The 12,609-nt window shown below is 47.2% G+C and overlaps 1 protein-coding gene across 2 annotated transcripts; it reads right to left on the minus strand.

Annotated features, from left to right (window-relative positions):
* Window positions 1-450: 450 nt before the first annotated feature.
* MCFD2 (multiple coagulation factor deficiency 2, ER cargo receptor complex subunit) lies at window positions 451-10,003 on the minus strand. 2 transcript variants are annotated; one of them, XM_043468500.1, is made up of 4 exons: window positions 9,839-10,003; window positions 4,387-4,547; window positions 3,283-3,442; window positions 451-1,941 (listed from the first exon to the last, which is right to left on the minus strand). In XM_043468500.1, the coding sequence occupies exons 1-4, from the start codon at window positions 9,986-9,988 to the stop codon at window positions 1,813-1,815; spliced, it is 600 nt and encodes a 199-aa protein (XP_043324435.1). In that variant the 5' UTR covers window positions 9,989-10,003; the 3' UTR covers window positions 451-1,812. The 2 variants fall into 2 exon arrangements, with proteins under 2 accessions (XP_043324435.1, XP_043324436.1); XM_043468501.1 differs by lacking the exon at window positions 4,387-4,547 and having other exon boundaries at window positions 9,839-9,943.
* Between the last annotated feature and the right edge of the window lie 2,606 nt (window positions 10,004-12,609).

Consider the following 12,609-nt stretch of genomic DNA (forward strand, 5'->3'; position numbering starts at 1 on the left):
GGCAAGACCCAGGGGTCTCGGGCAGGGGATGGGAGTCAGGGAGGCAATGGTTAACTAACTTCTTCCTTTGCTCTCCTTTCAACTGGCAGAACAAAGTGTCATTTCCAAAAATCCAGGGAAGACTCTGCTTCCTGCTTGGGCCAAGGGTGCTTTCAATAATGCTATCTAATTTAAATTTTCTGGCTAAGAAAAAAAGTCACCGAGAATCAAGGAGAAAACATTGTATTTTCCTAGACAATGTCGTCATAATCTGAACTTGGCCAGAGAAGGAAGGTCCAAAAAGCGATTTCATGCAGGGGAAAAAAATGCCTCCAGAAGGAAAGTGACTGTGAATCCTAGATCTACCCCTGCAGAAAGGACCAAGGTAGTACCAGGGAGGGTTAAACGTGGGCATTAAACCAACCCACCCTTTGGGTGGTAAGAGAAGAGGCCTATGTGGACAAAATCAACTGCTCTTTCATTTCATCAGTTTTATTGGTCATATATCCAGAATTCATTATATAAATCTTTCAAAATAACCAGTTATTATAAGAATAGTTTACAATTCAGCTCTGATTGCACAAATACCTGACACAGGAAACCATTTTTACAAATATTTATTTTTCTTATAAGAATACTTTGGTACAGAAAATAAGTCTATATATCTTACAGAAAATTTTATGCAGTTTTTTTTTTAACCCATTCAACCATCATTTCAGGTTTCCTATCACAGCATATCCATCACATTCCATAAACCAACTTATAATCTGCAGCCACTTCTGATTTTGAATTACAATTGAGATTCACACTGTTAAAGAGTTTTTAGGCTTCTTTTTCTACTGATCTGAAAGAATTCACGTACTCAGGCAGAAGAGGTAATTTAAACAATATTCCTTCTAGATCTCATGTGTGTTGGGTTAATCACTGTGCTTGGTGAAGAATCTTTTCACTTTTCACTTAGGCTAGACTGGCTGGTCGTTCACCTCTGCTGTATCAAGCAGAAGGGATAAAGTCCTTACATTCTTAAGAGTTTCTAAACTGCAAAAACAAAACCCTAGAAACAAGAGTTAAATACAAATACCTAGAAAGCTAAAATGTTTGCTAATGATGAGAAGTAGGGAACACTTTTAGAATTGAGGTCTCTCCTTTGTTGAAGAAGACATAAAAGATAGTGTAAGGATGTGGCAGTAGTATTATAAAATATTGAAAAACTGAAAAAGGTGAATCACTTAGGTCAGTGGTGTGTTGTTCCTAAAGTGTCAGGAGATACAGAATCTTAGAATCTAGCTAGCTCAACTATTTGACATTCTTCTGATCTGTGGCTTTGAATAGCCTAATAAATACTCCCTTGACCAGAACAAGTAATCATTTAGGCCAGGGGAACTTTACAGAATACTGACCACGTTCCTCTGAAGAGACAGGATACCCCCAGGGGAAACATTTGGCATTCATTCCATTCCTTCAGTTACTGAAAAGTGTGTCCAGTTAGCAAAAGCTTGTCTTACTTTTCAGGTAGCATGAATTAAAACCAAGAGCCTGGCAGCATTCTCCGTCCAAGTTCCTGAGTGCTCAGCTCCAATCATCCAATTTTTTTATCAAGCCCTTGTCCAATAAGATATTTAACAGTACTTGGGGACTACAGTAGGTCCCATTCCTCTGCTTTTTTATTTCTCTTGATTTCTCTTTCTCACCCCAGTGTAACAAGTTGCTACAGGTTTTTACCAAAATACCAAAGCAGTATTTTGGAAATGAGTTATTTTGCATTATGGAAAGTGTCCGATCACATTATAATGGGTCAGATTTGCATTTAACTGGGCGATGGCCACATCGGGTCTACTGCAGGGATTTTGCAAATTCGGCATAGTCGATGTATCCATCATTGTTCTTGTCATCGTCTCTCAGAACACCATCTATTAAGTTGATCAACTCATCTTCGTTCATTGGTGTCTGCTCATTTCCCTCCTACAAGATACAAATGACACCATGATGAGCTGCATCTTTTACTGACAGCACCTGGTTAATGTCCAAAATAAAATGTCCTAGACTCCTTCAAATGTAGTACTTCTGCTTCTAGGAAATCCACAAGCCACATGTTAGATCCAGAGTCAATTCACATCAACCCAATTTAAAAATGATATTTGGCAGTTAAAAGGACAACACAATCAAAGTAGGCCCTTGCTGATTTGTTTTTAAAAATACTTTTCATTCTTTTTTCATTACCAAAGTCATACATGTTCATTGTAGAAAGCTGGGTCTGGCTTACAGAGAACTCGGAGTTTCATAGATTCCAGGACCCACAAATCAATCCTAAAGAAAAGCTCACAGCCCAGGCCCTCCCACAGGTCAGCTCTGCTAAAGTGGTGAGAGCCCACACTAGACATGTGGGGGTCAGGACAAGAGGAAGAAGGCATTGCCGACCAGTAGACCCCATTACAGTCTCTGAGGTGAAGGCACTTCTGCTCCAGAAGCGGGTGTGGCAGGGCTCACGTTGCCAAGGGCTGAGCTGATGCTGCTCGTATCTGTGGCCAATTCGTCCTCTGTCACCTCTCCCACGTCCCGACCCTCTCCTCTCCTGCCCACCACCATCCTCGCCTGCCAGGGCAGCTGGACCCCAATTCCTCTCTCAAAGCCAGTCTTTGCTAGCATCCATCAGTCTGCCTCCCACAGCCAACACTGCATTAGCCATGCTTGTCTCCCATGCGAAGCCGCTGGTGCTCCCCGCTACCTTCAGAGCAAACACAGCCCCGCTCAGCTGGCAGCCGGTGTGAGCACACGCCCCTCCCCAACTTTGCCTCTCCTCCTCTCTTGAGATTACAGTGTGGTCAAATGGAACAGACATTAGATCTGGAGGCATAAGATCTGAGTTTCAGTTTCCTCACCTCTCAAATTAGAGATAACAAGGACATGACCACCATACTATATCACCCAAACCCCCACTTATCATCAAATCCCTCGATCCCTTGGCCCAGAATGGCCATTCTTCCCAAATGATATAACTTCTCCCCAGTTCTGCCTTTTGAATGTGGTCTGCCTTTCAGCTAGTTCTCAGACCCTGGCACATGGTAGAAATGCCAGTGGCACTTGCTAAAGATCCAAGGCAGGCTCTGGGACTTCTGCCTCAGCTGGTCACCCTTTGTGAGAAGGCCCTCTGAACAGGAAAAGAGGCAGAGCTGAAGGTGAGCAGAAAAAGGAGAAGCAGTAATAGTGTTGTACAAGGATAGGGGAAGTCATCAAGAGCAGGGACTGAGTCACCAGAGGGAGGCCCCTCCAAGATGCTGCCCCCTGGGCCACTGCCCGACCTACCTCCTTATGGACATGAGTGATGGCCGTGGAGAGTTCTAGGCCGTCAAGCAGATTATTGCCATCATAATCATGCATTTTGAAATAATGGAGCTGCAGCTCTTGTGGGGACATCTCCGCCTCTGGTTTGTTGATGACACCTTCGAGATGCTCCATGATATGCCTAAAGACCAACATTGAAGCTCAGACCACTTGGCAGTGATGCTGGGCTGGGATCCTGCTGAAATCTTAAGGACTCTGAAAAGTTCAAGATCTTCAAGTACATCCATCCCAGAAAAACTAACAGAAACAGTGGCAGACCACTCTCCAAGAAGATAGACATAGGCAAGGCCATGAAAGGAGTAGGGGAAAAAAAAATCAAACAGTTCATCTGTTATGTTGGCAAGATTATGGATGCTTTTTCCTTTTTATTATTAGAATACGGTTATAACATTTGGGTGTGTGTGTGCATGTTCAGTCGTATCCGACTCTTTGCGACCCCTTGGACTGTAACCCGTCAGGCTCCTCTGTCCATGGAATTTTCCGGGCAAGAATATTAAAGTGGGTTGCCATTTCCTACTCCAGGGGATCTTCCGGACCTTGGGACTGAACCCATGCCTCCTGGGTCTTCTGCAATGGCAGGCAGGTTCTTTACCTAACATTGTTGGGGGAGCTATTAATTTTTTTTTTTCTTAAAGCAATTTAAGAATAATAGACCAGGAATTGTAGGCAGGAATGTGTGAGGCTAACTGGCCCAGGGTAAAAGTTCCAACATATGATGCAATGTTTGAACATGCCAAGGAAAAAGAAAAAGATCTTGTCATAAGCAAGAAACCTTAGCTCTATTTTGGACTCTACCACTGCTGCTGGTGTCTGTGTCTATCTGCCTGTCTGTGCTGAAAGAAAGAGACAGAGTGAATTCAGGAAAGCCATTCATCCTCTTTGGGTCTCATCTGTGGTATCATGGCAAAAAAAGAACACCTGGACTTACAGGGGGCTACAAGGAATAAACACCATGCTTGGGAAAATGTCAAGGGGTTGTATAAATAGTAGAAGGCAAAGGGGACAGCATGTGCCTTTGTAACTGGCTGCAGCTGCAGACGGGGAGGCCCCTGGCTGAATACGTACTCTTGGTCATGCACTGTGTTCTTATCCAGGCCCATGCTGCCGTGATGGGAGGAGCTGGCCCCAGGCTCCTCGGCCCTGGCACCTGGGACACCAAAGGCCCAGAGCAGACCACACAGGAAGGGAATTCTGAGCAGTCGCAGAGATCTCATGGTCACCGGTACCTGGGAGGTGGGGAACAAGAAGGTGAAGACGAGAACACCATAACTGAGGCTCTTTCAAGATTTGACACAGCACACTCCGGGGAACTGGGTGAAGGAGCTGGGCTGGGGAGAGAACTGGCCAGCTCCTCCACCAGACTGCAGGATGGCCTCGGGCTCTCCAGGTCCCCATCACTCAAATGGGCTGGCGGGTCCATGACCTTTCCTGAAGTCCCTTCAGAATGCCAAGCAGCTCAATGAGAGCTTACCGGGATCTGGAGAGCACTCCTGCCTACGAGCAGCTTACAGTCTGGTGAGAGAAATACTTCCTGCCGAGAGCATGAATCAAGGCAGAAAGTGAGGTGTACTAAAGAAAGATGAAACCCTCTGAGAGTTCAGAGGACGAAGTGTCCTTTGGACTAGAGAAGGCCAGAGGTTAACAGACATGGGGACACTTCAGCAGGTCCAGACAGAGGGGTGTGCAGTGGACGTGCAGGAACTGAAGGACGAATGGAAGGTGTGAGTAAAAGGGTGGGTGCAGACAAGTGGGAGAGAGACTCCAAGTGGGTGAGTCAGACCTGAGCTTAGAGGGTATGAAGTGGATGGAACAGTGGGCAACAGTTTGCAGAGGCTAACCAGGCCATGCTGGAGGCAGCTCTGCATGCTAGGCCAAAGAGGCTGACATTGCCTGGGGATGAATGGGAGCCGCTGAGGGAGATGAGGGCAGAGATGGTTTCAGAATGGCTCATCTGGCAGTGCGGTGGGGAAGGTATTAGGTAGAGTGAGACCAGAGACAGGGGTTGAGGGAAACAATGGGTGGGTTAGATCAAGGCCCACGGCAGTGGACATTAACCCCTGCCTCATCCACCTCCCAGGGCTGTGAGGGAGGCGAGTAATTGAGCCCCGTGAAAGAGCACGGGGGGCGGGGGGAGCTCCACAGGGATTAGGTTCCATCAAGTACTTCCGGGGTGTGGCTGGACTTGGAGTCAAGGTCAACAAGGAGACACAGCTGGCTACACAGCAAGCTCCCCGAGGGCAGGGCTGCCTTGTTCCCACCTGTGCCCCACCAAGGCTCAGGCAGCCTTACCTAACTGCTATTAAACTGAAAGTCCTGATCCTTCCAGGGCTTACAGACTGACCTCTATAAAAAAAGAAGTTGAAGGACAGCCAGGAGACCTCTGCTCAGAGGTGTTCTGGCCCCTCTCACTGACCCCAAGAGGCTCTGGAGGGCGGGACCCTAAGAAAACGCCATACCCACAATGTTTAGGAAAATTTCCCAGACCCACTTTGCTGGATACCAGCAGTATACCCTCCCTTAAGGAGACAATGGTCCCTGGGATATATAACTTCTAGGTGTAAAAAGAAGCATCGAGTCTCGCGACTGAATAGGGACATCAAAATGCAATTGTCATATTTCATAGCAGAAAAAGACATTCAATACACACCAAATGAAAAAGAGCAGGCTACAAAAGTCTGTAAAGAACAATTCATTTGGGGGAAATTCCCTGGTGGTCCAGTGGCTAAGACTCGGTGCTTTCACTGCTGTGGGTCTGAGTTCAGTCCCTGGTTGGGGAACTAAGATCCCACAAGCCGCGTGGTGCAGCCAAAAAAAAAAAAATTCATTTTTGTAAAAAACAAAACAATGTATGTATATTTCTCATACACAGAACAAAGACTAAAAACTATTAACAAAGATTACTTTCTGACTTATGAGATTAGGAGTGACTTTTATTTTTCTTCTCTTTACTTTTCCATTGCTTCTAAAATTTCTACTATAAACATGTTTTTCCTTTACAATTATATATTTAATGCAATTCATCTTGTAATTTTGTTCCAGTTCTATATGGATGGAATAAAAAGGGGGATTCCGGTTGAGTCTCATCTCTAGAAAATAATTTAGGAACAGCCAGAAACTACATCCCAAATAGAAGTGTCCAGACACTGATGAGGCCACTGCCATTCTACCTGGTACCTGAAATCAAGGTCTCAGGTTACTCTCCACAAAGACTGCCCCAACCAGAGAAGAACAGCTTGTTCTGACCACACACTGGAGAGTTCTGGGACAGGAGGGACCAGAGGGGGAAGCCTTTAAGATTCATAATGCATTAGATGTCTCTTTCTCCAGCAAGCCTTATTCAATTCCAAGTCTGGCTTAGACAGTCTTCCCATATGCCCCTAAGTGCTTCCCTTCAGAAGGGTCCTGTCAGTTGCTGACAACAGCTGTGCGTGTGCCTGTGAACAGGTCTGAGGACCTCTCGGTACCCTCTGTTGGCCTGGGCTCTGTGAGGCTGGGGGCTGGATTCACATTCACAGCACTGGGCACAGTTTCTGCAGAGAGGCTGGTGGTTCTCAGCCTTCGTGCCATGGTCCTTGGGAGCTGGGGGGTTACCATCCTCACCCATACACTGCCAGGTTCTGATGTCAATGTAACTGAGGATGAAACTTGGTTTTGGCGCTATCCATCCGATAATAGAGCTCAGTGATCAACAGACCCATGGCACCATCTCCTATAACCATGTGGTTGGATACTTAGTATATCAGGTAGGGTTGGGGTGAGAGGGAGAGGTTCTATTGGCATAGCACCAAAAAGCAACCAAGTTCTTGGTAATATAGTAACTTTGAGTCCAAATTATCCCCTCTTCAAAGGAGATAGGATAAAGGTCAAGAACCATCCATTTGGGGCTTATCCCATTTTGGTTTGCTGTGCCAGATTTCTAACCTTGAGACCACAACAAAAGCCAAATTTGCAAACACAGAAGAGAAACTCCCCCTAGCAAGTGCTACAAGAAGAACAGGGAATCTGACTGCCACCTGACAAACCATACTGCTCACACTGAAAAGGAAATACTAGCAACCCCTTCCGCCAAAAGAACAAGTTGCATCATCCACACTCTAACTATTTAGCTCAAGGCCATAAGCAAAGAGCTTGGCAGATAAGCCCCAGGAGTTCCTGGGTTCACTGGCCTTTCAGAAAGTGTAAAGGTTAGGCTAGAGAAAAATCCAAAGGAGGAGAGATTTCTGAATTTGAGACATCATTCACAGGAGTTCTGGGGAGAAGCGCTGGACCACTGATGGCGGCTGGCTCCCACAGGGCCTTGACTCTAACAGGGCTTTCCTCCCGGCTCCAGCAGCTTCTTCCAGTCCTAGGGCATTTGTTCCCACTGGTTCCACCTGTCCATCCTCCCTCTTCCTTCCAGGCCCAATTCAAACGTCATCTCTGTGTTCTCTCAGCCAAAACCAACTGTTCCCTCCTCTGACCTGTCTGCGGTCTCTCATACTCACTTGGCCTTAACATATGGTCACATACTGTTCTTAATTTTTCTCTTTCCCTCCCTCTGTGAAGACGGGGAAGCTATTTTCTCTGTCTCTCCTTTACCCTAGTGAATTTATAACAAAATACTGAGCTCACCTGGCAGAGCATGCCTTCACTCTGTATCAGGGCTCTGGGCCCTGGGACCCAGGTGTGTTGTTCGCCATCACAGAGGATCTGACCTAAGCTAGAAAAATAACTTCCCCCAGGAGTCCTCCCAGCAGTGGTTTGGCCTGGCCCACTCTTATTGTGTCCTTAGTCTTATCAGCACCGAAGAGTTTGGAGCCAGCCTTCTTCCCAGCAGTTGTAGGCAACTCTTCTCTCATGCTACCGCCCTCAGTTAAGAATCAGACTCAAAGTAGCCACACATCCTGTACCCAGAGTTGATGCCAAGGAAAAACTCTGACTGGTACTTTCCCATTTAAAACTGCCATGGTCCTGGACTGAAAGTAAGGGAAGAACCAAGTTCCTAGACAAAGGAACCTCTACATGGGCTGGGGGTTGAGAACTGGTTCTGGAGAAGCCGGCAGTTAATAACTTGATCTATTTGTTCATTTCGGAGGGAGCTGCCATGCTTCATTTATACATTTAACTAAACTGTTTCCTGGGTTTCCCTGGTGGCTTAGCAGTAAAGAATCTGCCTGCAATGCAGGAGACATGGGGTTCAATCCCTGGGTTGGGAAGATCCCCTGGAGAAGGAAATGGCAACCCACTCCAGTATTCGTGCCTGGGAAATCCCATGGACAGAGAAGCCTGGCAGGCTACAGTTCATGGGATTGCAAAAGAGTTGGATGTGACTAAACTACAAAACAACTTCACCAAACAGCTTGGGGCTGCACAAGGTTCTGAGGACAGCTATGTCTGAGGATAGTATAATCTGTGTGACAAGAACCAGACAGGCTCCTGTCACACAGATTACAGCCCAGTGGAAAAGACCAGTAAATGGGACAGCTGTAGGGTATGGCAATAGCCCCAACCCCTACCTGGGTTAATTATGTGAAGGATGATTTTTTCCAATTAAAGGATAGTACTTCAGGTAGAGCGAACATGCTGTAACAAACACCTAAGCCTAGAAGGAACTTGGTCCAATCTGGGAACTAAAAAGGGTTCAATATGGTTGAAGACAGTATAGTGGAGATGGATGAGTTAGTAAAGTAAAAAAGAAGACAGGTCACCAAGGGCATTGAAAGCGATGTTCAAGAGCTTGTAAGAGCAATGGGGATCCACAGAAGGAAGATCAGGGGATGGGGGGAGGGTTCTGGTCATCGTGATCAGATTTCGGTTTTAAGGCCATCACTCTGGCTTTCCAATATATAACAAAGCACAGAGGATGAAGTAGGGGCACAGGGGAGAGATGATGGTGGCCTGAACTTGCTAGAGCAGAGGAACTGGGCGTGGAGAAGTCGGCGTATCCAAGAGAGATTTGTGATGGGTTCGATGTGGATGGGTAAAGCGTGCAGGAGGTGACAATGACGGGCAGGTCTCTGCTTGGGCATCTGGATGGATGGCGGTGCCATGCCCACACAGGGGATACAAGAGAGGAATACAGGCTTCCCGGCCTCCCTGTTCCTCTGGTACAGCCTGGCCTAGCTCGGCCCCCGTCAGGACCTGTTTACTGTCTCTCCCAGAGAGAGACGGGCTCCCAGGGGCAGACGGAGAGCAACGACTCAGGCCCGCGCGCAGGTCCACCGCAGGTCCTCCAAGAGCGCGGAGATCGACCCCGGCCGGCCCATCAGGCTTTAAAGCCCCTACGGCATATGCCCCGGGAGGGAGGCTCTGCTCCTAGTCGGCTAGCTTCCCGCGGCGGCTCGGGGTCCGAGACCCCCACCCAGGCCGCTCTTGCCTTCCAACCCTAGCCAGAAGCCCCGAGACCCCCCGAAGGAACGCCAGGATCCCGCCCCGCTGCAGACTCCTGAATGCCGCCCCCACGGACCTCCTCCTCTAAAGTCGGGCCACAGGGATCACAGGCCGTAGCCGGATCGCGGGAGGCCCCCGGTTCACTCACCCTCGCTGCCACCAGCTGCCACCAGCTTTTCCCCAGACGCGAAGCCCTCCAGCATGAGCCTCGCCAGCTCCCGTCCTCAGTACGTTTTTCCTCCGCTCCGCCCCCTCCCTGGCCCGCTGTGCGCACGCGCGTCCCTTTCCGCCCGCCCATTGGCCCCGCCTCTGACCAGTGCGGGATCCGGCGGGCCGCTGGGGTGCTTCCACGTGTAACGGGCTCAGGCCCAATAAGGGCTGGGCGGAGGCATTTCTTCTGTCTACCTTCCATAGGGCGACACTCGGTTGGATCCTGGGTTGGACCACCTGAACCCCCAAGTCCGTAGGGGCTAGGCAAGCCCGGAAGCCCCCAGGAATGTAGTAGGATGAGGACGTTGGATGGCGGATGCAACTGGCGTCCAAACTGGCTTTCAGCTCTACCACCACCTCCACCTCTATAGGTTCCTGGGTTTCTCTGACAGCAAGTTAGGAAAAAATATAATAGTGTGAAGAAAATTGTTGCCTGCCATTCCAGTTCTGTCAGGATCAAGCCATTAACCCCTGCAGTTGCTCACCAACTGTGGGCCCTGGGGCCAATTTCAGGATGGAGAAAAACGGGAAACGTCCTGTACTTCAGGTATACTTAGATAGGTTAAGATGCATCTGTAAGGAAAAAATTCAGACAACCCTAGGAAATACAGAGCTGTGGGCTCAGCTAGGGATTGAAGATGATGCAGGGACTTGGTTGAGAGAATCATGTTGGGAGTCTGGGAACCGGGAGAACCAAGCAGCCAGGCTTCCTGTCTTTGTATGGGTTGGCAGAATGAAGAAAGAAACATGGATGGTGAAAATATTGGCTAGGATCAAGTACCACGTTCTCGTTTTAATAGCTCAGAAAATTATTTCCTCCCTTCTCTGACCATTGTGGCAGGACAGCAGGGGCTTAGTTGCTCAGTCACGTCCGTCTCTGTGACCCCATGGACTGTAGCCAGCCAGGCTCCTCTGCCCATGCGATTCTCCAGACAAGAATACTGGAGTAGATTGCCATTCCCTTCTGCAGGGAGTCTTCCTGACCCAGAGACTGAACCCAGGTTTCCCGCTTTAGAAGCATATTCTTTACCATCTGAGGATAGAAGAAGCCCTATTAATCCCAGACTCCTCCTCCTTTCCTTACTCAGAAGTTTGAGTTAGTTTGATCTAGTTCATTTTTCAGCTCTCCCTCTGCCATCCATCCATGCTTCCATCTGGTTGTTCATTCATTCATTCATTAACATTTCTTGAGTACCTCTTAGGTACTAGGCTCTGTGCTAGGAGTTGACCAGAGAAATGAATACAAACAAGAAATGGTCTCCTTCAACAAGTTCAGTGTCTGATAGATGGATAAAGCATTTCTCATTCTCTTTATCCAACACTTCCACTTTTTCTGTGGATCTTATCCTGTGTCATCTCTCTCTTGAATCACCAATCACTCCCTCTCTAATAGACCAGCCCCAGGATCATTCATCTTGCTGTGGTTTCTTCTCCACTGCACTAAACTGAAACTGCAGTCTTCATGCAAATTCAGCGGTGCCTTCTCCTTTTCTTTGTTTTTACTCTCCCTTTCGGTACTATTCCTCACAGTCAGTCATTGCTACTTTGAAACACCTTCTTCTCTTGTTTTTTGATGCCCTGTACTCTTGGTCCTTCTCCTACCTCACTAGCTGTTCTTTCTTGGGTTCTTTTCACTGACTTCTCATCTTCTGCTCAACCTATAAATATCAGGGTACTTAGGGTTCTATTCTTAGTCCCCTTCTTTGTCGACCTATCCACTCTGCTTATGTGATTTCATCTAATCATGTGGTCTCAGGTGCCATTTACACGCAGATGACTCCAAAAAAAGATTTCTAACAGTGACCTCAGCCTATAAGTCCTGACTCCTCAAAATAACTGCCTACTTGCCATCTCCACAGGAGTGTCTAACTAGGATCCCAAACTTAATTTGGCCCACTGAAATATTTTCACCCCCAAACATGTACCTCTCTGTTTTTCCCAGTTTAGCAAATGTCACTGCCATCCATTTAGTTGTTCAAGCCAGATTCTAGGAGCTACATTCCCCCCACCCCTCAGCTTTATTGAAGTATGACTAACACCCAGGAAACCATCATCCACTACTTACACTACTGTGAGAACTTCCATATTGACCTTCCTTGCCCCATTTTAGTCCATGAGACATTTGTTTAAGCCATTCATAGAGGACTGTTCTAGAACTTGTAGCTGAACCCATTCCTAACAGGCAAATAACTTGTTACTAGAAGTGGGACACAAAAACCAAATACTAAAATGTGGGATTGGCTAACTGAAGGTTAAGGTGGCCAGTGGTGAAGACCCTCTATTCCATGTTGGAAAGTTGGTGACCAACATGTTAAGTCATAAAGAGCTGAACTGCTATCACTTGCTAAACCTTGGAAAAAACCCACATGCCAACCAAAGTTGTATTATAGGAGAAATCTCAGGAACAATACAGAACACTTGAGAGTGTTGCCTTTTTTCCTTCCGTTTTAAAGTAGCTTTCAGCAAAGTCCAAGCGAGTGGCAAATCCAGATTAGAGAGGATGGATTTGAAAGCAGAGATTAAAGAAAATAAGGCCTTGGTGAGAGAGGAGGCCTTGATGAGGTGCAGCTCACAAACTAAACTAGCTGAGTCTCACAATTTGGAGCCTTGCTGGGTTGAAATAAACAATTTTCTTTGAATATCCAAGTTGAAGTCAGAACAAAGGGAGACAGGGAAGAGGCAGCTATATCAGGAGATAAGATAGAGGCC

Source organism: Cervus canadensis, chromosome 5, assembly GCF_019320065.1.
Source record: "Cervus canadensis isolate Bull #8, Minnesota chromosome 5, ASM1932006v1, whole genome shotgun sequence".
NCBI classification, from domain to species: domain Eukaryota; kingdom Metazoa; phylum Chordata; class Mammalia; order Artiodactyla; family Cervidae; genus Cervus; species Cervus canadensis.

Excerpts from the sequence above, each read along its gene's own strand:
- MCFD2 (XM_043468500.1), bottom strand. The coding sequence starts at position 9,988 with ATGGGCGGGCGGAAAGGGACGCGCGTGCGCACAGCGGGCCAGGGAGGG. Across the intron at positions 4,548-9,838 it reads GGCAGCTGGTGGCAGCGAGG|GTACCGGTGACCATGAGATC; the intron begins GTGAGTGAACCG and ends CCCACCTCCCAG. Across the intron at positions 1,942-3,282 it reads TCACTCATGTCCATAAGGAG|GAGGGAAATGAGCAGACACC; the intron begins GTAGGTCGGGCA and ends TGTATCTTGTAG.